The 25383-nt window shown below is 41.7% G+C and overlaps 2 protein-coding genes across 3 annotated transcripts in view; one reads left to right on the top strand and one right to left on the bottom strand.

The window, feature by feature from the left end:
- The window catches only part of CFAP36 (cilia and flagella associated protein 36), a 20128-nt gene extending 15800 nt beyond the window's left edge, over positions 1-4328 (top strand). The window contains exon 10 of the mRNA XM_068153284.1: positions 466-4328. Coding sequence (XP_068009385.1) covers positions 466-552 — 87 coding nt within the window. The 3' untranslated portion in view covers positions 553-4328. The remainder of the gene's footprint in view (positions 1-465) is intronic.
- Positions 2985-25383, bottom strand: PPP4R3B (protein phosphatase 4 regulatory subunit 3B). 2 transcript variants are annotated; one of them, XM_068153283.1, is made up of 16 exons: positions 24890-25383; positions 23786-23841; positions 18496-18594; positions 16989-17609; positions 13669-13746; positions 12781-12897; positions 11685-11801; positions 11168-11299; positions 10119-10221; positions 9058-9099; positions 8293-8451; positions 7457-7626; positions 6791-6930; positions 5921-6105; positions 5277-5401; positions 2985-4720 (listed from the first exon to the last, which is right to left on the bottom strand). In XM_068153283.1, exons 1-16 carry the CDS (start codon positions 25029-25031, stop codon positions 4625-4627), a joined length of 2382 nt encoding a protein of 793 aa, XP_068009384.1. In that variant the 5' UTR covers positions 25032-25383; the 3' UTR covers positions 2985-4624. The 2 variants fall into 2 exon arrangements, with proteins under 2 accessions (XP_068009384.1, XP_068009383.1); XM_068153282.1 differs by having other exon boundaries at positions 5277-5479; positions 24890-25379.

The raw sequence follows: 25383 nt of genomic DNA, 5'->3' as shown, positions 1-25383 counted from the left end.
AATACCCAGAATGCTATGACAGAAGAACTCCCTACCAATAGAGGTCTTTATGAGGAAAAAAACCCACACCAAAAGCAACATTAACAAAAAAAGTTTGTCACAAAGCAATCTGCCACAAACGGTCTGATCTACATTGCTATGGAGAGATGCCTGAGAGTGCTCAACAACAGAGGAAGTTACTGAGCACTGTAAAGCTCACACACACACGATGTAATAGCGTCTTTGGTTTTTTAAATAGAAGTCATTACTCTTTACAGAGGGCAAACTTAAGCCCCAGGACCCTCTTCTCTTGCCTGGGATCCCATGTTCAACAAAAGGAACAGTAATCATTTTGACAAATCCTTCTGGAGAGAAGGTGATTTTGAAGGCCTGCTCTCCAATGAGGCTCTTGCATCTGGTTAGCAGTCAGAACACCCACCTGGAAAACTCTGTGTTAATTACAGTGCTTTTTCATTTTCATTTTAGGAAATGTCAGAGGAGAAGCAAAGATTGCTACAGAAGAGAAAAATGCTGGCAGAAAAACTAAAAGAAGAAGTTATTAACAAGCGGTAGTTTCAAGCAGCTCATTACAGACCCATAGAATTGTTTTGGCTGGAAAAGACCTTTAAGGTCATCAAGTACAACCATTCTCTAACTCGACCAAGTCTGGTGCTAAACTCTCCCTCAGCACCATATCTAAACATCTTTCAAAGACCTCCAAGGATGTGGATTCAACCACCTCCCTAGGGAGCCTGCTCCAGTCTTTGAGAACCCTTTCAGTCAAGAAGTTTCTTCTAACACCCAACATAAACCTCTCCCATGGTGCAACTTGAGGCCATTTACTCTTGTCCTATCACTTATTACTGGAAAGGAGAGACCGACACCCACCTCACTCCAGCCTCCTTTCAGGGAGTTTCAGAGGGTGAGAAGGTCTCCCTCTCAGCCTCCTTTAGTCCAGACTAAACAACCCCAGTTCTCTCAGCCAGTTCTCAGAAGACTTGTACTCCAGACCCTTCACCAGCCTCACTGCTCTTCTCTGGACCTGCTCCAGCACCTCAATGTCTTTCTTGGAGTGATGGCCCCAGAACTGAATGCAGTGCTCAAGCTGTGGCCTAACCAGAGCCGAGTACAGGGGGACAATCACTTCTCTGGGCTTGCTGATCACATTGGTCCTGATACAGGCAAGGATGCTGTTGGCCTTCTGGGGCACACAGTGGCTTGTGTTCAGCCAACTGTCCATCAACACCTCCAGGTCTTTCTTTGCTGGACAGTTTTCCAGACACTCAAGCCTGTAGCCTGGCATGGGGTTGTGGCCCAAATGCAGGACCCAGCTTTACTTAAGTCCAACCAAACAACATCCAGAGTCTTTCCCTCATCCAGCAAGCAGGGCACTTGGCATAGGAGGTCAGGAAATCACAAATTTTAGAAAAAAAATATCCTCAATAATTTGGATTAGTTTTAATAGTCTTAGACAAGAAACTTGGTACTTCAAATATTTAAAGCTACAGTGAAATATACTAAACCCACTCAGTTTCCAGAAGACTGGAACCTCACTGACTTGCACTAGAGCGTGTTCAGCAATGAGGCCATTTCACATCACTGCAGCACATAAAGATTTTCTACACTACTGTGTAGAACAAAAGCAGACACTGAGCTTTGGTAAAATAATTCCTAGGTGAGCAGTTCTCAATGTTAACTTTTAGTTTTAAACCTAGAACTTTGGTCATTAGAATACTCTAAATGAGTATTTTCCAGCAGCGCAGCACTAACAAAATCTAACTTCACAGGGGGCTGCAACTACGACCATCTTCCTTTTGAACAACAGGCAACACAGCTTCTGACACAGAGACACTGGACTATGTTGTTGTACTTACTTTTGGGGCGGCTCACCACTCTTAAGGGCTGTTTTTGCTGCGAGTATGTTTTTGACAGTCTCAAAGCAGAGAGAGGCTGGTCTTTCCACCACAGCAGTGCGTAGCTGAGTGCACCAGTACGTGGCAGTAGAAGGAATGACCCAAGCCATCTGGGTTTCATGTCACTTTTTATTAAAATAGCATTTGTAACTGGTACATGTTGGCAGATGTTCTTTTCCAAAAGAGCAGTAGTGGACAGGACCCCAGGCACAGGAATATGGCTGCTCACTCCAGGACCCTGGCAGCACCCACCAGGTCAGACTGGGGAACAGCTTTGATAGGGGCCATGCCCCACGGTGACAAAAGCTGTCATCACCTTCTACAGGGATGTGAGTTGACGTGAAAGGGGAGAGCTGAGGCTGGTTTTTCAGTCTTTTTCTAGCAACTATAAAAATTTGTGACATTCTTGGGTTTGCTGTAAAAAACACCCCTCAGGTTGGTCTGACTGCATTTTTAATGCTCCTGACAGTACTTCCAGGAGGAGTTGAGGTGGTGGGGAACAGAGTAAGGACTCACATGCTTCAGTCGGAGACCCTCAGAGGACTTGTTTTGGGTAGCCATTAACCAGGACAACTTGGGTTCACAGACCAGGCAGTGCAGTTCAGCCTCAGGTCAGTAAAGGCACAGAGAGTGTAACTGCTGCTCAAGTAGCATCTGTGGTGCTGGAGGAAGTTAATCATTGTTACTGATGGAGAAAAAAGACCCATCAGGAAACAAACCAGATGACTGGCAGCAGGATGATGAAGACACTGCACCTGCACTCTCCCAGCAAGCTCTTCCTCGGATCCCAATGTTCAGAGACGAAAGAGCATCCCAGCACACAGGTGAGAGTCCCATTCTCAGGCGCCTGGAGCAGATGAAGAGCAATACCATTGTCCCCAGGTCCACAAACATCAACTGCCATCTGTCAGAGGGCTTGTGCCTAGCTTATGTGGCAGGAAGGACTCGCACATCCCCTCTGGCATTCCATCTAGCTGTATAGAGCTACTTTAAAACTGCCTGGACTACTAATCTTAAAAAACACTCTAAGGTGGCCACATTTAGAAGTCTGAGTTACCTTGCCCTGTACAACAAATCAAACCAAAGCAGTAATTATGGAATTACAGGGTCACATTTTAATTCCTGAATTGTACAGTTCAGCATTAATATCACCACATGTATACAAATGGTGTAAAACAAGTACAGTGGTACTTTTAATACAAAATAAACTTCTGTTTTATGGAAAAAAAACGAACTATACTTCATATCTACACAGACAGCCCATCTTTTTCCAAACAATAGCTAAATTAAAAGTAACTACAAAAAAAAAAATCTCCAAAACAGAGAAACTGCTTCAGTTCAACCTATTCCAGGAGAAATGGACCCATAACACCTATTACAAGAGTGATCTATGTGGTGGATTGCAGCTGGTTTCATATTGTAACATTTCTGACACATTAATTTCCTCTCACTTCATCATGATCTCAGATCATGTATGGGCAAACTAACATTAAAATATTTACAGTTCAGTCGCTGCTGAAAATGAAACCTGGACTGTTTGCCTCTCTCAGCTCACCCGTCGCTGTTGCGGTTTGCTCACCTACCATGTGGAATGTGCTTTTAGTTTTGAAGCAGCAGCTTTCATGTTACACCCAGATTCAGATGCTGCTTGTTGACTGTACCTCAAAGATGCTGTTCCATTAGTAACAATTCCATCTTGGTCTAAAAGTGACTTTGGTGTTCATCACTATGAAAAACTTCTTAGTGTTTCTTATCACCACCTCAATCATGCAATTCAAACTTGCACAGAGGGAAATGGTGTACTGCTCTGAAGAGAGCTCATTTCACAACACAGGAAGCAACTCAAATCTGGGATCTTCTGCACCGTGAAGCTGCCAGCTGTTGGGAGGTGCCACGTACAGCACCACTGCGAGACAAGCAGCTCCTGGAGACGCTTTGGAAATGATCGTTCCTTGGCATAGCTATTACTGGATGTCTAATCTTAAGCAAAACCATCCTTTCTGAATCCAGCTTCCATTTTTCTCCTCTTAAAAGAAACAAAACATTGTTTTAACTGTTTTAAACAACTTAACGTGCGCCGTAACTGCAGCGTCCCTCCCTCTCAGCTATGAGAAATACAATTTACTTGGTAAGTAAGTGGTCCCAAATCTGGATTGTTCTTATGCAGCCTTCGGGTTTCCCTTAAAATCTGTCTCAAGGAGGAACACAGCTGACAGCACCATTACAAAATTAAGATTACCAGGTTCAAAATTCAAGCCTGCATTTATTGGGTTTTGTCCTAGTTCTGTTAAACACTGGGGAAACCCTGCATTCTTTTTTAAAAAGCATTTATCACCCCCTCCCCTCCCCCTGCCCTCCCCACACCTGAGACTGTCCTTGCTGAGAAGCCATCATCCAGGTCCTCTGAATACTAACCCACTTTTTTTTTCTTCTTTTTATTATTTTTGCTTTTTTTTTTCTTTTCTTTTTTTGTTGTTGGTTGCTTTTTGTTTGTTTGACAGCCAGAGTGGCAGACTTCTTACTTACTAGAAAGACATTAAGTTCCTTGGAAGCTTTTGTGTTTACAGAACTAACCCTTTCTAGCTGATACAGAGAGTTTCTTTTGCTACTCCTTGTATTATCTTATGTACTCATAGGAGAAAGCTTTCTGAATCAGATCCTTTTTAGCTCTTAAAACAGTTGCAGCATTTGAAACCCCATAATAATAGTTTATTCCAAAGTTTTGGTTTCTTTTATGAACCCAGTCGAGGTCTTTTCCGTGGAGACGTCTCCTCCTCTTCATCATCATCTTCATCATCAGGATAATCCACTAGGCCAACCAGACTTCCCTGCCAATTAAAAACATATAGGAAAATCTCACACTGAATACCTAGAAATGTGCAATGTTAGTACCTAACCCCGGGCAACCTGTGTGGGACACACAAGGCTGCTGCAGGCGGCTTCCTGATGATGCCTTTTTCATCTGAAGATCTGTTTGTCTTGAGAATGGTTTTGAACTTGAACTGCCCAGCTTCTCTGAGCCTTACTCCAGCTGCCTTAAAACACTTACTAATTCCCTGATGACACTAACGTAATGCAGAGAGAAGTCTCGTATGTGTACCACACAGAAAGCAGCAACTGGGTAGTTAAAACTGAGGAGGGGGAGCAGGTACATTAGGCAGATGTGAGATTAAGCTGGGCCCACCACACTACCACCAGACTCCAGTCCCTCCTAATTATCCCCTTAAATCAATCTCCAAATTAAGTAAGGGTTTATCTAGGCAGGGTTTGGATGATTCTATATGTGAAGAAGATATCCTGCCTAGAGGCCAATGCTGACCTTGCCTCATGACACTGCTGTGCTGCCCTAGGTGAAGACAGCAGCTTTTGTATGAATTCTCCCACCTTTGTGGCCGTCACTGCTGTGGTCAGGGTTGTGTTCTTTGAAGAGGAGCTGTTGGAGCTTGCTGGTGATGTCTGAGCTGCCACAGATTTACTGTTTGCACCATTTGCACCGTTGGCTGCGCTGGCTGAGTGGGAAAAAGTGAATTTGAATCCCCCAGCTGAAGTCCTTTTTGGTAGATTCTCTTTGTCTTCACTCTCTTTAGCTGAGGGACAAACATTTTCATACTTAAGTAGCAGCTGTACACTGTGGAGTACAACCCACATCACAGCATAATCATAGGGAAAAAGCCATCTTTTTGTTTTGATTTGGTTTACATCAATGACTCCTCTATGACCTCTGGCAAAGCACTTACACAGCGAGCTGCTCAGATGCCAGGGACACAGCTCACCTACCTAGCACACACAAGCACATGGCAAGTTTTGCTTTGGAATGTCATTTAAACTAGAGGCATGCAATTTAGGGAGCAATTTAACTCATCATTTTAGCCCTGAACTACCTTACAAAGATGTGCTAGCAATTAATCCCTACACAGAATAGCCCTACTGCTGCTCATGATGCACAAGCAGCTGGTTTCTTTACACAACACTCCCCATGTCTGGCACACGGTGCCTCCAGTGCTGACAAGCTGAAATCACATGAATACCTTTTTTAGTTTCCATAAATTTTTCATAACTATCTGGAAAATCATCTTCCTGTTTTGACTTCTCAACTGGAGGTACAACAGCTTCACCTTCTTCCTCTTCATCTTCATTGAACCACATTTCTTCATCCTCCTCTAAAGCTCTTGCATCTCTGCGAAATCTATTGCTACGCAATATAGATGGAACACTGTAAGAGACACACAACAAGTCATTCAAATGTTGCTGCTGTTTCCGAGCTGGCCAGGATCAGAAATGGCTTCTGAGGCTTCAGAATAAATGCAGTGTGTTTGAGAGGGCAGTCCTGCCCTGTCCTTGGTTCTACCATCAACATAAGCTTCACCAGAACCCCAGGCAGCAGTAAGGCAGAGTGAATCATAACTGAGTGACAGAAGATTCTGCTCTTCACATAAGCTGAGTTTTCTGAATGTAACATTCAATACACTGACAAATACAAACTGTACTACTGTAGACCACAAGAAACGTTAGATGAAGTTTACTCTAATTGAAGTTTTCATCAAGAATGAAAAACCACCCCAACCCCAGCCTTCTACTTCTTCTGCCCTCTGGGAAATCATACAATCAGTCAGGGTTGGAAGGGACCACAAGGACCATCTAGTTCCAACCCCCCCCCCCCCCAACACCCCACACTAGATCAGGCTGGCCAGAACCTCATCCAGCCTGGTCTTAAACACCTCCAGAGACGGGGCCTCGACCACCTCCCTGGACAACCCATTCCAGGGCTTCACCACTCTCATGGTGAAGAACTTCCTCCTCATGTCCAGTCTGAAATAAAAGACCCCAACCCGCAGCAGCAGAACGTTACCCAGTACGATGGCATTCAGTGTAAGTCTCGGAACACGACTGGGTCGTACCTATTCAGTTTCTGGCTCTGCCGGTCTTTCTCTTGCTCATATTTTGTTTTCAGCCCCTTGAACGTCTGAACGTATTCGATGGATTCAAGTGCATTATAAAAGTTTTCAACTATATGTGCAATAAGGGACTTAATGTCTTCCTGCATAAGAACAAAACAGAGTTCCAGTCTCCAGTATTAACAGGCAAAGTCAACACATTATTGTGAAGAACAGATGTGAAGTCATCAGACACTTCCTTAATGAAAAAGCTGAAGTATAGAAATGATGATTTCCAAATACAAATGGACAAGAATCTCAGTGCTGTGCCAATTCTATTTCTGCTAATTGGATTAAGCCATGACACTTGTGATCCAGGGTTAAGCCTACTTCAGCCATGCCCTGATCTCCCCATAAGGTTCATTTCTCTTTCTAGACCTCAGTGAACAAGGGCAACACTCAAGGGATGAGGAACCTTTTGGTCAGTCACCCTGTAACAAGCCTTGCTTTGTCAGGCAATGCTAATGTTCATGGCATGCCGGCACCTGGAAGCACAACGCACTTTCCTCATGCAGGAAAAGCTGGCAACTACAATACCTGTGGCTGAAAACTGCCCTTTGCCTTCACAAACCACAATTGCCACCTGAGATACCCCAAACATGTACGATCTGAAGCAGCTGCCTAACTTACCACTCTGATGAATTCAAACAGCTCAATCACAGCAGAGTTGAGCAGATTGTACCTAGTTCCGTTATCCAAGAGAGCATTTATAACTGGCTCAAACAGGTTCCCCTTGGTGATATATCGGTTATAAAATTCATCTTTTAGGCCAATTATCCTCCTCATAAAGCGAAGAGCACCTGCATGAAGAAAGATATTCAGTACTTTAATAGCTACGTGCCAGAGCTCAAATCCACTTCTCCCGGAAAATAGGAAACCCCGCTGATGTTACTCAGATTAAGACGTGCCCCCAGACCACAAGCATTACAGGTTTCAGAAGAAACACTTGCTGACAGGTAACCTTGCCTTCATGCTTTGGCTTTTCTGGGTGTAGGAACCTGATCAGGGTCCATTTGTTTCCTTTTGAAATACAGCAGCAATAAACTATAGCACAGGTGAAATTAAATTATTAGTCTATTCCTGGTGCTCTCCGGTGTTCACCTCCCAGAACCAGCTCCTGGTTTTTAAACACTATGGTTGACAAAATTTCATTCTCTCCACAAGGAGCACTGGATTTGTGATGTTACTAGGAAATGGCAGTATGGCTGTTCCACAAACAATCCTTACTGGCATAAAGACTTGTAAGGATCACTGTGGACAAAAGATACAACAGTTCTCCTTCCACCACAATCTACACTGATCTATACAAACAGACATCTCAATTTTTTCCAACATTATCAATCAGCTAGTCAGTAATCAATAGGAAATTAAGATGAATTTTGAACTTCAGTATCCATCTGCATTCATACACAGTCTACACAGTACATACCCCCTGAAGAAGGAAATCACAACAGGTCCATACTCACACAATGCCAGGAATGTGTGTTTTGAATTCATCAAGACCAGCACTCTTCTAAGCAGATCTTTGTTCATAATGTAATTCTTGATGTGGTATGTGTGGTGCTCCACACAAAATGTAAGCAGCTCCAAAATTAAGGCAAGTAGTTGTGCTGTTTGATAATTATCTACAAGAAAAATTAATTAGGTTGCATAAAAAAAAACCCAGAAAAGTTATCCACCAAACCATCACCGAGCCATTAGGGTTCCTGAGGTGGTTCTAATTGCACACTGGATTGCTTTAGGGAGTGGGACATTGGGTCCCGGGCTTCTCTTTTTACCAAGTTGCAAAAATCTCTCTGTAGTGCAAGTGGGACTTCTACCAGATCAGTGAATTCCTGGTTACAGCGACCCAGACTAGCAGTAGGAAGTTAAAAGAAAACCAGTCAGATCTGTGTTTGTGTGAACCTGATTATCAGTGTCTTCATAATGCTCTGAAGAGCAGCCTACATGGATGAATATCTAAACTTGTTAGTATACATTCTGCTAACAATGATTTAAATTGTCAGCAGCAAGGATGATTAGGGAAAAAAACCCCAACAACAGTGAAACACTTAACTCAAAAGCAGATGTAAATGCTCCTTCAGCTTACTGTCATCCCAAGTAAAACAAAGCACCCACATCCATTTCAATAAAAGGTACTGAGAAAAATTAAGTACGGACAGGGCTAGCTTCTTTTTAAGTAAACCCACCATACACAAAAGTTTTAAAACTCAAGAGCAATTAAAACTTACCAGGACAAATTGTGTTACTCTTAGCAGATCCAACTACTGCATCTGAGAAATAGAAAACAAAGATCAGAAAAAGGTTTTCAAAGCCTTGTTGATCCATCTGTTCAACCTTTTCATCAAATCAGAAGTTCCTGTAAGCTACTGGGAAATGAGCACACAGCAGGAACACGTGCCAGAAGAGATTTTTGGGTTTGATTTACATGACAAACTTTCTAATTCAGCTACGTGAAAATATTCAACCTAACACTTGGGGATATTATTCCTACCTCAACTGAAGAAAATGCTACTCTGCGTGTTTCAAACAGTATTATAAAGTGAGTACTACAGATATTCTATAGGTTTCTTTTCATATCAAAGGCCTAGAACACTGATTTATGTTTTTTTTTAACCTAACATCTGATAGCAGAAGATGGCCAAGATGAAAGAAACATTTTCAGCAAATACATATTGGTTTGATCTTCTCTTTTGAAAGAGCACCCAGAGAAATGCCTGACCCCAGAAGCTGTTAAATATCTGTTTGTAAATTACTAAAGGTAAACTACTGATTTCCAGTTCTTTTATTGTTACCAGGAAAAAAGAGAAACATGACAGAAACAGGACAACAGAGCTGCAAGTTGCATTTCTTTCAAGAGATTTCCATCAACATTGCCATGATGCAGCAAATGGAGGGAAAAGTAGTTTTCGGAGTTTATCACCTGAGCACTGCCAGTGCTGAAGTAATCACTGATGAATGTTCACAGCATTTTGATGACCTTTTAGAGGAAACTACCTGTGAACTACAGCTGGTTTTTGCCTAACAGCAAAGATTCTCTGAAATGATACTAGTGAAACCTGCACACAATTAACACTACACAGGAGATACACATTTTGCAAAGCACACCACAAAAGATAACATTGTTTAAAGCTGCAAGGCTGTGTACATCTGCCCACATTATCCTGCCACCGGAGGAACAACAGTTTTCAGCAAGAGTACTCTCAAGGTGTACTGCAGGCTTATCACTGGTTAAGTCACTTGAAAACACTAAGACTTTAAGGGGAAAAAAACCAAACCAAAACAACATTACCTTTTGCACATTTATCTTCTGATGTGTTAGCCAGAAGAGGTGCAGTAAGAACATGCATACAATGGTTGTAGAAGAAATTGAGAAATTCACTTTTCTCTGTTTTCTACAACAAATACAACTTTATTAGTCACTGACATTTGTACACAACCGTTTGAACAAGCAATAGCAGTAATATCAGCCTATCAGCTCCTTCAAATCTGCCTGTCTCTTTTCAGTTGTGCCTCCCTCACTGCCTTCCCTCCAGGAAGATGCCTTTCTTCGTTTAGTGAAAAAACAACCTGAGACACGATAACCCAACCCAGTTATCACCAAAAACTCCCCCGTGTGGATGCAAACAGAGACTGAACGTACACTGGCGACTCAGAGCGCTTGACAAAGTTTGCTTGAACTATTCTGAAGTGCAGACATTTCATCTGGAACAACGTGCATACTGTTTGACACTCAAGAAGAAACTATCATTTGATCCATTTCCCTATATTCTATATAGGGTACCACATGACTTCTCTTACATGAAATATGCACTGAATTACAAATACTTTGGTTTGGATTCAGAATGCAAGCAGCTAAAAAAAGGAATGAGTAAAGATTTAAACCAAATTTCTCTAAATGTCCTGCTCTGGCACTGAAACACACATGCACACATGAATTCAAGAACATACATCTTTCAGTATGGCACCAGTCTGATGAAGCTGTGTCTTTACTGTTCCACTGGTATTAAAATATAGATCTAGTCTTATTTTGGACTCTCTTTACTATTTTCATTCAGCTACCTGAGTTACAATCCTCTATTCAGTGTTATTTCACTGAAGCACAGGCTGCTTGGTTTAATAAATACTTGTACAATGCCCCATGCCTTTCATTATCAAAAGCTATATAGAAATCTTAGCTTGCTTTCATGCTGTTTAAATTTGGTAACAGACCACACATAGCTTTCAAAGAAAATTTCTGATGTTTTTTTAGCCTTTGCCCACAACAACAGTAATAGAGAGTGTATCAGGTATCATCTTGCTGAGACAGTAAAGTGTCATTACCCCTTTGTATTTTCTTACATTAGCTGTAGCCAACATATTCTCTGGGTCTATCAGAGTACGCAAAAGCCCCATCAGCTGAACAGCTCCCCCAAGCTCAGGATCAGTATCACAGATCATCTGCTCAATGACCACATTGATGAGGAGGATATCCTGCAAAAGAACCCACCCCAAAAAACCCACACAGAAAATAATTAGACAGTTCCAACTGTGGAATGATTTCCCTAGTTACTGCATTAGGCTGCTTCTTAAAATTTAAGTGAAACAGAAAAATTTGAAGCTGTATTTAAACACTAGAGTTCTGCCAAGGACAACCACCTTCACCCCAAAGCCCTGCTAGACAGATCTACAACCATCCAAATATAAACCCAGGGAACACCAACATGCTCAGAAATTTCTAAATGTACTTTTCCCAGTGTTTCAGTATCTGCACTTTGGGGCTAACTGTAGCCCAAATCCTGAAGAGGTTTGTTCTGCCCTTTCCTTTCCCGCTTGCTCTGACATTAGTGTATCCAAATCCCAAACCGCTCTTACTTACATCGTCACTCTGCTGGGCCTCTTGCATTACAAATTCTCGGACCATGGATGGGCTAAATTCTACTAAATAAGAAAATATATCTGTAGCAGCAGATCTAACCTGCAGATCATCCATTCCCTAATTAAAAAGAAAGAAATATTAGAGTCAATTGAGTTTGCTATTTATTATCAACCAGCACTGCAGAGAGCAGGAAGTTAAAAGTTTTGAGAACATTTTATTACAGCAGTTTCTATGACAAACACAGTAATGGCACCTGTTATCCATAGCTTACTGTTTTGTACCACAGGACCAACTAGGCAAATCAATTTGTACAACAATTTCTGTACTCAGCTATAGACAACAAGAATTAAGACTTTTCCTTAAGCTATCTGATTTTCTCTATACAATTTCTAACCCTAAAATATTAACATAATAGGAACTATCTGCACTGGTCTAACCCTGGAAAAGAATAATGAGATTAGGTTTTACCTAATCACTCAGTATCTAGAAGACTTTCGTGTTGCCGTAACAGTCAGTACCCTTTGGTTAAGTTCACAGGTTGTTACTCTAGAATATAAACCCCCTTGAATTTCTAGTTTCTGAGTACCACCACCACTGACAGATGAATTGCAATAGTAAGGCAGCTTCGACCAAAGGAGTGGAAAAAAAAAAAAGAAGTGTTTTCACATTGCTGATTAAGAGAGATTAATCTGCTTTATACCCCTGAAAAGACAGGATTATGTGATCTTTTGGATAGGAACAAGCTAACAGTTCAAGATTATCTAAAAATACTTCTGTGGCACTGTTCCAAAACCAACAAGAACAGAAAAACCAGCCAGGCTACCACATGAAGCAGGGTAGCTTTCCATTTCACACCGCAAGGTAAAAAGGACTGCATTTACCACAGACTTCATCAAAGTGAAAACAGGACCTGAAGTCAGGCTACTTCAGAACACTGTGGACATTTCTGGATTAGGAGTGTTACAATAAACTTCAACTTTTGGACCAACTGACAACTGACCAAGAGTCAAACTGACATAAAGGTGCTCGACACACTGAAGAACTGGCTAAACAAAGCTTTTGATTGCTTCAAAATAAGCCTTAAGTGTTCACTTACCATTACAATTTCAAGAGCTGGAAGAATTCCCAACTTTGCCAAAGTTTTGAAAAATGCATCTCTGTTCTGAGGTTGTAATGTCTGAGAAAATGCGCAGAATTCCTTGAAAAAGTTAACCTGTGGTACAGGAAAAAGTAATTTAAGGTGTATTGGATTGAGAAAACTCCCCTGAAGCGGGAAAGGTGCTACAACTTCTCACTTTGTGTACTGGCTGACATGTGCCTTCCTAGAATGGTAGTACTCTAGTTTTCTCTCTTCCTACCATCAAAAGGAAAACCAAATAATATGAACAATAATAAAAAAAGGAAGTTGCAATTTCCCTCATAAAGGAATACAGTCACCTTGTGGCTGTTTCATCACACCTAGCATACAAAGGAGTTACGCTCCCGTCTGGCATGTCTTCTGTTTGAAAGAAGATGCCTCCCCTTGATGAAAGCAAGATTTTTAACATGGCAGTTTAAGCTGGTAAACCTACTGAAGGATAAATAATGTTTGTAATTTAAATATTAAGGGACTGCTGGTAATCTCCAGTCACAAAACTTAAAATTATCTTTTTGAATGAGTCAAGTACTGGGGGGAAAAAGCAGCGTTTCTGTCACAAACAGAAGTTAAACGGCATGCTGGAAAGCACCTGGAAGAAAGTACTTTTAAGTCTAGGATGTCAGCTTAGTGCTAGTACTTTCTCAGCAATAGAAGAATTGTTTAGAACAAATCAATCACAGTTTACATTGCAAGAACTATTTTTCTATTGAGCACATATAAGACTGAGCTATACTGGAAAGGATTCCAGTTACAGAAACGTCTCATTGACTGCAGAACAGTTTCAGTATTTCCACCTCATCTCTGTAGTTTAAAGCACCCAAAGAACCACCAAGTCCACTGACTTACCAATTCACATCGTTTGTCGTCATCTGTAGCTTCATCTGTTAATTGTGCAAATACTTCAGACAAAAATTTCTCATCTTCCTGCATAATACATAAGAATACAACTTACACAGTGCCTCTTAGAAGTTCTAACACTGATCTTCATTGGATCTCACACTGTAAAAAAGCCAGACTGAATTTAAGCCTAACCACTAGAACTGATTGATAAGAGGATTTTTTTTTCTCCACATAATTCTATCACAACAGGGAAATGCAGGAGTACATATGCAGGAAGACCATTTCAAGTGTACTGTTTCAGTACTCATTCTGTGCAGCTGAAGAAGGCCCAGGAGACCAGAGACAAATTTAAGCTGAGCACAGGTGAGGACTACCAAAACTGCCTTGTGAAAGACTAGTCTTTATAGAAGGTGCAGTTTCCTTTCCTGTTCTGCCATGTTGCCCCTGTGCTTTATGGCTTGTCCTGTATACTCTATGATGTGACATAGACCCCACACATCAAAAGTACAAAAAATGTCTTTGTCACAGTCTCTCTCCCTGCACTGTGCATGTGACCTTCCAGGGAGGTAGCAGATTCACTTCTACACTATAAATCACCAGTGAAGATACAATTTTTACCAGGCTGCACCTATGCTGTTCTCACTACACGTGTATCAGACCTGCAGAGTTGCAAGTATTTTTTCAGTTCACCTATGCAAGGGTGACAAGATTGACATCACCAGTTTGCTGTAGCCAGGTCCCCCTCACCTTGACTCTCAATAAACAAGCTTCTCCACTTGCAGAAGTGCATCTTGCCCAAAAGGGGAAGTTTTTAAAAATATTGTTCTCTCTATTCAGATACACCAAGAGATATTTTAAAGTATATGTAGGAAAACATTTCACTCCTTGTTAAGCATTTCAGTTACATCATTGCTTAAAACCCAAGCGGTACAAGAAAACTGGGACAAGCATCATCGTGTATCTCAGCTGTTTGGGCACTTCCTACCCTTTCAGTACATCGATTTCTCTGGGCTCCTTCACATGGAAAGGTCTTGGCATTCTCTCAAGGCAAATGTCTCTGTTACCTTTTAAATACAATATAAATCTTAAACTAAGTAGTAACATTACACTACAGCATTACAGAATCATGCATCTTTGTACCGATTCAACTCTGTAGCTTAAACACTTCAATAAACACAAACAGAATAGCAGCACTCCAATTAATGTATATAAACACTTCATTGCACAATGTTGAGGGTGCTTACTTCTCTATTTTTCTGTGTGCTGTCATCAAAATCTCTGTGTTTTATGACCCTAACATAATATAGAACATTTGCAGATACAGGAATGCCAGCAAAAGGTTCACAATTGTCTTCCTCGAGATTTTAAGCTATAGGGAAAGAAGTGCTTTACAAACAAATGATACAACATCAGATGAGTACAACATAGATGCACACTGTAGCTGTATTCTAGGCTTTGCTGGGTTTAACTGCTTACTTAAGCCTGTGAAAAATACCACACCCACATGTGCCACAATCAGGAATAGATAGGCTAGAAACTCCCCACTGCAACACGCTGAGGGAAAGATCGCTTCCTTATCTAAGGCTGCCCCACAGTGCAGTCCTGATTTTCTAAAGAACAGGACAGGTCTAAGTTTTTCCCACTCATCTTCCAACTGGGCTGTCCTTTGCTGAAAGCAGTGCCAGAACCAACTGCTTGGCAGCACGCAGAGAGGAACTTTGTGGCAGGCACAAACACAATCCGTTACTCCTATAAACTGCACGCCGAGGGAGCTTTGCCAGTGTATTTAGGGCAACAAGATTTCTGTGTTTGCCAAACCCAAAGGAGCTTTAGAGCTGATTTGCATCAGGGGACTATGACAACACTCCTGAACCAGAGGTCCCTACTACCACGTAATTCTCCTCAAGCATGTTAACACTAGCATCTCTCACGTGTGCTTTCTTCTTAGTTTGTAATTCTCAGGGTAGCTCAAATGATGCAAATATCAACATTATTTGTAAATCATCACATATATCAAATTGCAGTCTTTCAAACAGACAGGCAAACCTATGTGCCATACACTCCACTGCAGCAAAAGCAGCAGTGAAATAATAGCAAAGAAGTGCCAGAAGATTTCAGCACTTTAGTCAGAAAGTCCTAAAGAAGACAGGCAATCGTGGGTTTCTGTTCAGGCACAATTAAGTATTTGGCACAATAAAGGCTGAATGAAAAATAAAGAACTACACAGAGTTAAAAATCTCTAAAGGGGAACAGGACTGTGGCCTCAGTAGAGTAACACTGAATTTATTTTTAGCTTTAGGAAGTAATATATGCAAAAGAAAGGAAATCTTTATGTAACACAAAGTCATTAATTTTTCAAGCAGGTTTAACTTCTTAGTTTCTTTCTGCTATTCAGTCAAGAAGGAGAAAGAATCCCCAAAGCTTATTCATGCAATTCTCTGCAATTCTTTAGTTTTCACTTTCTTTCCCTCCAGTCCTCTATTGCTTTCTTTAGCAATATTACTTATGCTAATGTTATTTCTCCAGTGCCCCTCTCTTTCTACCACTCTTATCCTCAACACATCTTCCTGTTTCATAGGGAATATCCACACTCACAACCAGCAGGTGCCATGTGTCTGAGGACACGGATCAGAAACAGAACAAAACCACTCTGACATCCATTAGTTTGCACAACAAAATATGAACTGAAAGTACCCAAGATGTCATGAAGTTAATCCTCACCAAGTCTCCTGCCACAGTCCAGCCTGGTTGTCATACACAACTACTTTTAAGCATGCTTCTGACTACAAAGTATTCATTAAGTTTTTTGATGTAGTAACATGTTGGTTATTTATTTATCATTACTTCTGGCTATCAGTATGAAGAAAAAAATCCAACTCCTTACTTGCTACACATTATGAACATCTGAAATTAATACCATAAAGCAACAATAGTGTAACAGGAATGACTCAGAACATGCTCTTTTCAATCACAGATATTTTGTTATAGACATCACAAACGTCTCTGATATACAACACAAAAAGCTGCTTGTTCCATACATACCTATACAAAACCAGCTCAAAACATGTATGCTGCTTGTGAACCAAGGAGACCATTTAACAGTTTACAACTTATGAAAGAATATTAATATACTCACCTGAAATCTGCCACCTTTAAAACACAAAATAAAAGGAATCAGAAGTAAGGGGAAGCATTCAAAACACAATGCAAATGACACTGTGTATGATTAACTTACATGGTGTTAAAGAGCTGTAATCTGGAAACTGGAAACTACAGCTAGATGTATCTATAGATAATCCACCGATACCGTGTTAAAACCCACTTACCTGCAACATACTGACAATCTCAACTTTGTTGAAGAAAATAAAGGAAGTGAGGGTGGAAAGAAAATTCTCTTCAAAAACAGATGGTGTTGGCAAGATGATGTCCTGAATATACTGTACCCTGTAAGTCTGGTGGATTTTTTGCCTGAGTTCAGAGTCTGTTATAGGAATAACCTCCTTGAATTTTGCGGTTTTGGTCAAGAACTCCCTGTGCCGTTTTGGCTGAGCCAAAGAAGGATCATACTCAAGGCATCCGACAACATCCATAATACACTCGTCAGAAAACATCACCTCAAACAGAGTTGCTTTGTTGAGGAACAAAATTCCTCTAATTATTTCATACAAGTGATGCAAGCCTTCGGTGTTCTCTAAATTCTCACAGACTTGGAAAAGCTGTAACAGTTTTTTAATGTAGCCCTCATTCTCCAAGGCCAGTGCTAGCTTTTCTCTACGTATGGGTGAGGAGAGGACAGAGGTAACTAGGTCAGCAATCTCTTCAAGTTTGTTGAGTTCACAAGTAGGAAGGTCGATCAAAGGACTAGTTTCAGGCATTTCTTCTATGTGTTCCTCTTCTGACTCAATAAGGTCCTGTGTGACTTCCACTGAAGGATCCTTACCTTGAACCTAAAAAGAGTGCACACAGTTACTTCACTCATCCCAGAACGTAAATAAAATTAATCAAATTGGTAACTGCAATTAGTATGTGTGAAGAAACTTTTACACCCTCAGCTGCCTGAAAAATGTGTAGCCAAGCAGAAGAGTAAACTTGTTGCCTCTACATTACACAGTCACTACCATCATCCTTGATTTTGTAATAAAATCAAACTAAACCAAACCCTAACAACATCTGTGCAGTCATGAAGTCTGAGGCACCTTAGAGACAAGGACAAACTGCAAAAAGAAAAGAATGGCATAACAAAACCTCCTTTCAGTAGCTATACCAACATGAAATGAAACAGCAAAAAGACCAACAACGAAGGCAGGAAAATGCCACAAGCCACAAATATTGAAATTGAACAAAAAATGAGAGCTGATGAAAGTCTGAAATCTAAACTGTTTCACAGCAAAAAAAATATAATAAAAATTCAAATACCTACAAGAGACAGAGTCAGTAACACCTAAAGTCTTGTTGGTGGGGAAAAACAAAACAAACAATCACTGAGATTCCTGAGCTCACAGAGCAGCAGCACCTCATTTGCTCCACTGCACTCCAACAAGCAGTCTCTTAAGGCTGCCTGTGAGAATGAAAACATGGCACACTGGCATTCCCCTCTTCCACAAAAAACAACAAAAAATCCCTAAAATGCCCAGCACCTGAGTTGCACCATCACAGTGATTTTTCAAAGGCATGGGATTCTATTCTGAAAACAACCACCCCTGCTCTAAAAAGTGGCAACTTAACAACTTGGGACATAATGATGAATATGCACTTATTTTACAAGCAGGTTTACAAATTACAGAACAAATACATGAAGTCACAGAGGACACTAAAATTTCAAGTTAACTGTACCTGGCAGATTTTTTCCCAGATTTCATCACAGCCAGCTTTTTCTTGAAAACTCAGTGCTAAATCATAGTTTTCTGCTTCTGACCAAACAATCAGGGTGTCCTGTTGAAGACAAAAACAAAGAACCCAACTGTTTCTGAAACAGGTCTATGATGCATAGTAATCTGTACTCTATTAAGTAATGTGGCTAAAGGGGAAATTTATATTGAAGTCAGATTTGTCAAAAAAGAACAAAAGAAACTAAAATATTAACTCACCTGTTCTGGCACAATGACATATCTCATTTTTGCTATGTTATGACCATTACCTTACATATGATATACTTGAATATAATTTCATACGTATTTCATATGCAAAACACTTATAATGGCATTTTTCTGCAACATACTTCTGAGCCAAGTCTTGACAAGAGAATGCATAAATTGCAGGAGATTCAGAAAACCTGCAATGTAACAATTTAAGTCTTTTCATGTCTAATGAAGTAGAAACAAGAAAACAAGATGACAGTGTTTCGTCCTCAGAAACGATTCAACAGAGCCTTAGCAATGTGAGAAATAATGCCCAACCAATGTGAACAGATTCTTTTACAAGTTAAAAGACCTACAAACTGAGTAATATAAAACTCTGAAGTTCTTACTGAAATTACAGACATCTTGCCAACAGGTGCATTCATTTGAAGAAGTTTATTTTCCTCTATTACTACGGCCTCTATCAATTGAATTTGTGCACTTGCACAGGGTACCTGGAAAATTCACTGAAATTTCTGAATAGACTAAAAAGGGGTTTTTATGAGGTTTTATTAGGATAGTTGCTACTGCACCGTGAGAAATTGTGCTGGGCATCCTACAGGACGTTAAACATTCAAACTGAATGGCTTTCTGCTAGTTCTGTGGTACACTGGGTAAGCTCCATCAAAATGATTAATGTTCCACCAAGTTTGTTGATTTTTAAAACCAGCAGGCCCTTGCTTAACAGTCCTTATAGACCAATTCACTTCCCACATCCACGAAAGTCAATATTTACCTCACAATTTAGCAAGGCTTTTAACTCTTTATGCATAGTTTTTTTGTAAACAAAAGATTCCAAGTGATACCTTTAAGCTTAGCAACCAAACGCAAACAGTGCTCCGATTCGCTCCCAGATACTGGTGATACTGTGATGATGTTATATACTGTGAAAGAGATGCTGCCATTACCCTCTCACATCTTTAACCCAAAAGTACTTCTTTGTTCCCTTTGTACACCTAATGACAGGAAGGAATGAAGTTTGCTACATGAAAAGGCCAATCCATAACAAGTATCCAGTCACCACCCTTCACATATCCAAAGACAGAGGGACAAATACATAATTAATACTGAGAGATCACTGCTGCTCTTGAACCTGCTGTCAGTCAGCAGACCTGTGTTAATGCAGTTATCTAGGCTTACACAGGTCAGGGAGCACTCCTGAGTATTTCCTCTGGGGGATGTGAGGGGACAGTCTTCTCTTCCTGGGAGGATCAGAGCATGCTGCACTGTGGTCTTAATGCTGTTCAGGAGAATTAGCTTATTTATTCTAGTGGCCTGTACTACACTTTTGTCCTACAGTCACAAATATTAATAGGTAGTGTCCCTACTTTCGGGCTCCAATTCACGTGCACAATTGGTGCAGCTAACAGTTTTTGCTTGCAGCTGTCCACCCTCATCCCCAGCTCACAGACAGCTGAACCTTCATGTTTACAGTGTGCCATTTTAGAGTAAGCAGTTGAACTGGGCTCTAAGGAAAAAACTACGACTGTCATCTGTGGGCACTGATCTGGGTCTATTTGAGAGAGTCCTCAAAAGAAGAGTCTTAAGTACGATTTTACAGCTGCTACAGAACCCAAAATCTGAAATATTTATCTTTAAATGTTTTGTGAACCTTCTAGTGCTCTGACACTCAACATCAATGCACTTCCAGATAAGCTGAGACTTAGGTCCCTCAATGAACAAAGAAGGACATGTACAAGAAGAAGCCCAGAATGATTCAAGTGAGAGATACAGTGCAGTAACTGACTCCATGCATCCATGGAGACTGCACTCAGAAACTGTCAGAGAATTCTGGAGTTGTGGAACAGTATTTGTTACAATCCATACTGCCCACACGAAGCACAACTTCTGTAATTTTATCCAAAAATATTTTTCAGACTAAAAGAATTTAATCAGAAAGTAATTGTCAAGAGCCAATACAAAATCTACTTGTCTGACAAATAAATTCTACTCATCCTGCATGACCTAAGACAACCCAGGAAGACCACAGACAGCTTCTACACCTAGCTGCTGCATGAGACTACTACTCCCATCTGCTCAGGTTAGCACCTGCGATGCTACTTCATCACTGAGCAACAGCAATATTCCTTAATTCACTCAAACACGAAAGAGATTAACTCAGAGCAATTTAACCCAAGAGTAGTTCAAATCCCTCTTCAGTGTTAGCACTACCTGCACAATGTCTGCTACTCCACCTCATCTTGTTTCTACATGCCCTGTCAGCTCTCCAGCACAAGCATTCTGTACAGTGAACCAGTTGGAGGAATACATGCTGATAAAAATTTATCCAGCAACAAGAACTATTTCAACTGAATCAGTTTCTACATCTAACCCAGCAGACAGTAACATGAATACTCATGTGAGCATAAAAGAGTAGTGAAGCAGCCCCCTGGCAACTGCTTAGGATGGCTTTAACAGCACCTGCATAAATGTGTCAAATCCTAGCTTCAACTAACTCTTGATTTTGCCTCAAGCAAATTGCTCTGTTGTCACAAGAGTGATGGCAACTCTGTGCAAAAGACAGTATTTGCATATGCTCTTCATCTCAAATCTGAGACTGGACAGAGTACACCTAAAGGAGGCAGTGTTCACAGCAACAGCTTCTGAGGCAGCTTCAAGTCATACAGCCAAGCAGCTCAAGTAACTGATATGCTGGAACACAGCACACCAGGATCCCCCTGGTTTGTCACTGAAGACAAAGTTTTGCCAGGGAACTGCAACCTCAAGCAGACAGTGGAACATGAGTGTAGCAACAACTTTTTAACCTGCTGGTGCCTGAGCCTCTAGAACTTAGTCCACGCTGCCCTTTGGCCAATGAAGTGTCCACTGGAGGTATGTAGCTACCAAGGCCTATGCCCCAAAATCCAGGGGGATCTAAAGCTCTTCAGGGTCCATGCTCTTTGCATACATGCAATTAGAGATTCTTTATGCTGCATGCTGAGCTGCCTGGCACTTACATTCCATCTCAGTAGTCAACAGCCAGTACTATGTAGCATATACAGTGCAATACTGTAAATCAGACTAATGCAAAGCAGCTGAAAATCATCTCATTTTCTTTTTCACAGTGTTGTTAAGAAAATCACAACTTATGCAGTAACTACCTTCTAAGTCCATTCAAGTAATTTATATAACGCAGATATGAAGGCACATTTCCTTTCCATCAAGCTGCAGGCTTTCCCCAAACCCAAGATGATCAGCACATAAATGAAAATCTGCATCTGAACTCTGACAAGGGGGAAAGAGAGCTCTCCCTCCATGCTTTCACCCACCTACAGGCATCTACCCTGGGTGGATCAGTACAGCCTCCAAGTCTTCAGGCTACCTGTACAACAGACTTCAATATTCCAGACAGGACCTCAGGAAAGCTGACCTCTCAAGGTCTAACTTTTCACTACTCCACTCATCAGGACGCACATAAAACTTGAGGACTTCAGTATGCCAACTAAAAGCTGTATGATTTCAGAGGCTAGACAAACCTAGAACCCATCTCTGGAAATTATCAATCATTACTCATCTTTAAAAAATGAAGCCAAATGTCTTCCAAAGAGAAAACAGTGAAGCAAACACTTTATCATAGGATCACAGAAGCACTAAGGCTGGATTTAAGATCGAGTACAACTGTCGGCCCAACACTACCATGACTACTAAACCATGTCCCAGAGTGGCAGCCATGAGGACAGAAAAGCACTAGAATCAGTAATAAAAGCCAACCAATATAAATCTTAACCTGAGTTTTTAAAAACTACAACATACAAAGACTTTCCCCCCAAACAAAAGCTACTTAATTGGTAGCAAAGTTTCAAGTGATTTAAGCAAAGGCTTTTAAATACTCAGTTGTATGAAGTTCCTGAAAGCAGGCTGCAACAGGTGGCACTTCAGAATTTTACAGCATCATAACCTGCATGTGTGTTTCACTTTGTGTGTTTCCTCTACTAAACAGGAAGAAGTTCAAGGCTCTTGACTTGCAGAACTCTGCAGAGCTCTGTGAAGACCATCCTCCTTCCTCAGTATGGCCTACAGCTGTCATCTACCTGACTAAATCCACCAATACCCAATGAGTGGAAAGCAGAAACCACAGCAAACAGCCTTCTAAAAAAAGCTGAGCCCAAGACTGCAACTCACTCCTAAACTAAAGCCAACCTGTGATCAACAGTCTTTCCTCAAAATCTCATCACACAACCTGTCACCAAGACAGAATCATTAAGACTTTTCATTATTTTCAAAGAACAAAATTACTGATTACCAGTGCTGTAACACTTCTGCATACCACAATGAAAAGCAGCACGAAACACTCAGCAAAAGGAACAGAGCAACTACTGCAGAACAAAGGAATAGAAAGGAAAAAAAAAGTAAGAACCATGAGAACAATGTAAGCAGAGACACCAACAATTAATGCAGAAAAAGGAAAAAGCAACAAAAGCAGAAGAGAATTAGTAACTTCATTATTTCAGTGTATTACACAAAGATGACCTATTACCATAGTCCTCAACTGGTTTACTTCTTTGTTTTACCAAAGTGCAAGTTAAGTCTCAACACAGATAGTCTGTTTACTTACAATAGCCTAAGTTTTCAAGGCTTAAACTAAAAACTAAACAGCAACAATGAGAGAAATCCCACAAAGGGGACTCAAAAAGAACTCAAGAAATAAACACTCTGCAACACAGCTGGCAGAGTTTTCTCCTTCCTAATTCCAAAACAGTTTGGGATGGGAAACAGAAGTTATGCACGTATGTTTCTAACTATTTTTCCTGTAATAAGTTCAGTATTTATCCATCTATTCTCTTTAAAGCCTGAGTCCAAAACGTTTTATTTTTAGGAGACCAACACATGAAGTATTATAGCACCTACAGATTTCTAAGCAAGTTTTACATCTCTCTGAAAAACACCACTGACTATGTCATGTCGTGACACTGCCTTTTTCCTGAAAAATGCCGTTACTTGGAGCACCAAACAACTTCTCAGCATCAGCAATGAGAAAAAAAATAAAGCCTAGCAGTAATACTTGCCTGCTGTTTTTGATATGCAGTATTTGGGTTTATCTTCGATTCCAGCAGTAGCGAACCTGGAAAAGGTATGAAGAGTTTAACGAGGTAAGTCCACGCATCTTAGGACAAGCACCAACGTGCATCCACATATGCTCAACCTAATCCCTACTATGCAGAAACCTAATCACGTTCTTTAACCATAACTCCCTAAAACAGGATGCCTTAAGATAAAATTTAACACAAATATCCATATCAAAATGTACTAATTCTCTACAGTAGTGGTTGTTTTTTACTCCTGAAACATACTGTGGGAAGTAGCTTGTTCAAAGGCTGTTTGACAAACCTACAGGAACTCACACGTGATAACACGATGCCAAGCATGCTATGTTTTTTGCCCCAGAAGCCACATGGGTCATCTGCTTTTATTTCCTTCAACTGTCCTTCAGAAGTGAATCATCTAGACACTATAAACCCTAGGACCTTATCTTGTGTATACAAGTAGTTTATGTAGCCTGGCAACAGCTCCAGGGTAACTTATACCAGTCTTAGGTGGTTTATTTAGCACATTAGCACCTGTCGGCTGACAAAGTGTGAGCCTGTGCCCTTCCCCCTCCAAAAGAGACCCTTAAGGTGATTTTAAATTGCAATAAAGCCTAAGCAACGCCATAAAACTCGTAAACAATCGGGGAATTTCTAGGGGAAACAAACAAGCAGCAGAAAGATGGGGAGGAAAAGAGCACTTGGAAAACAAGCAACATTATTCTGAAAGCGAACAAGATGTCGTCATATGCAACTTCATCTCTCTACAATCAAAAGAGAGGCTGTAAGGGAGAAAGTCTAGTGCAGCGGTAGGAACCACTGCTGCAGCCTGTGGGGTGCGGAGCCGCAAACTTAAGGAAAACCGGGGAAAATAACAAGAATAGCCCCCTAGGATCTTCCCCACTAAACGCGGCGAGTGGAGACACCAGCAGCCAGGCCCGGCAGCGGCGGGTGTCACCCCTGCGAGGACGGTGGCGAGTGGCACCGGGAGCAGGCCTGTACCGCGGGGAGCGAGGAGAGGAAAAGGCCCGGGCCCGGGTCGCGGCAAGGGCCTAGGCCTCCGCGCAGCCCCGGCCACGCTCTCACCGTCCGACTCGGCGCGCACCAGCAGCGACATCCCCTTCAGCCGCTCCACGTAGGTGGAGGAGACGTGCCCGGTACCCCTGTCGTCCCATTGCCGATCCTCGTTGAGGGTGTAGACCTTCACCCGCCGACGGGTGTCCGACATGGTGCAGCCCCGGCCTCGGGCCTCCGCGCCGGCCCCGGGGCCCAGGCCCGGGCCCGCTCCGCCTCCGGGGGGCGATGGAGCGATGGCGGATAGGCAAAGAAGCGGAGCCGCCGGGGTGCTCAGGGGCACGGCGGGGCCTTTAACGCGCCGCTTTTCATGGCTCCCCCAAGGCGAGAGCGACGCCGCGCTCCGGCTCAGGCCCTCGCTCGCGCTGATCCGCCGCCTCAGCAGCTACCGCAGCGCCGCCGCCATCTTGTAACCCGACTCTCGCCGCCTTTCTCTTCCTCTCAGCCCGGCCACGGGCTCCCCTCGCAGGGGCTACGGCGGCCGGCAGCTGCTGCCGCACCGCCGA

The sequence above is a fragment of the Melanerpes formicivorus genome, unplaced genomic scaffold (genome assembly GCF_026170545.1).
Source record: "Melanerpes formicivorus ecotype bairdi unplaced genomic scaffold, bMelFor1.0.p_v2 SCAF_25, whole genome shotgun sequence".
NCBI lineage: Eukaryota > Metazoa > Chordata > Aves > Piciformes > Picidae > Melanerpes > Melanerpes formicivorus.
Note: the sequence above shows the minus strand (reverse complement) of the source record. Positions and strands in the feature narration are given on the sequence as shown.

Bases quoted from the DNA above. Each gene is read 5' to 3' on its own strand.
- PPP4R3B (XM_068153282.1), bottom strand. From the start codon at position 25,031: ATGTCGGACACCCGTCGGCGGGTGAAGGTCTACACCCTCAACGAGGAT. The intron at 9,100-10,118 runs GTAATGTTGTTT...TCTATTTCTCAG, and splicing joins AGAAGATAAATGTGCAAAAG to ATGCAGTAGTTGGATCTGCT. The intron at 7,627-8,292 runs GTGAGTATGGAC...TTCTTCATGCAG, and splicing joins ACACACATTCCTGGCATTGT to GTGCTCTTCGCTTTATGAGG.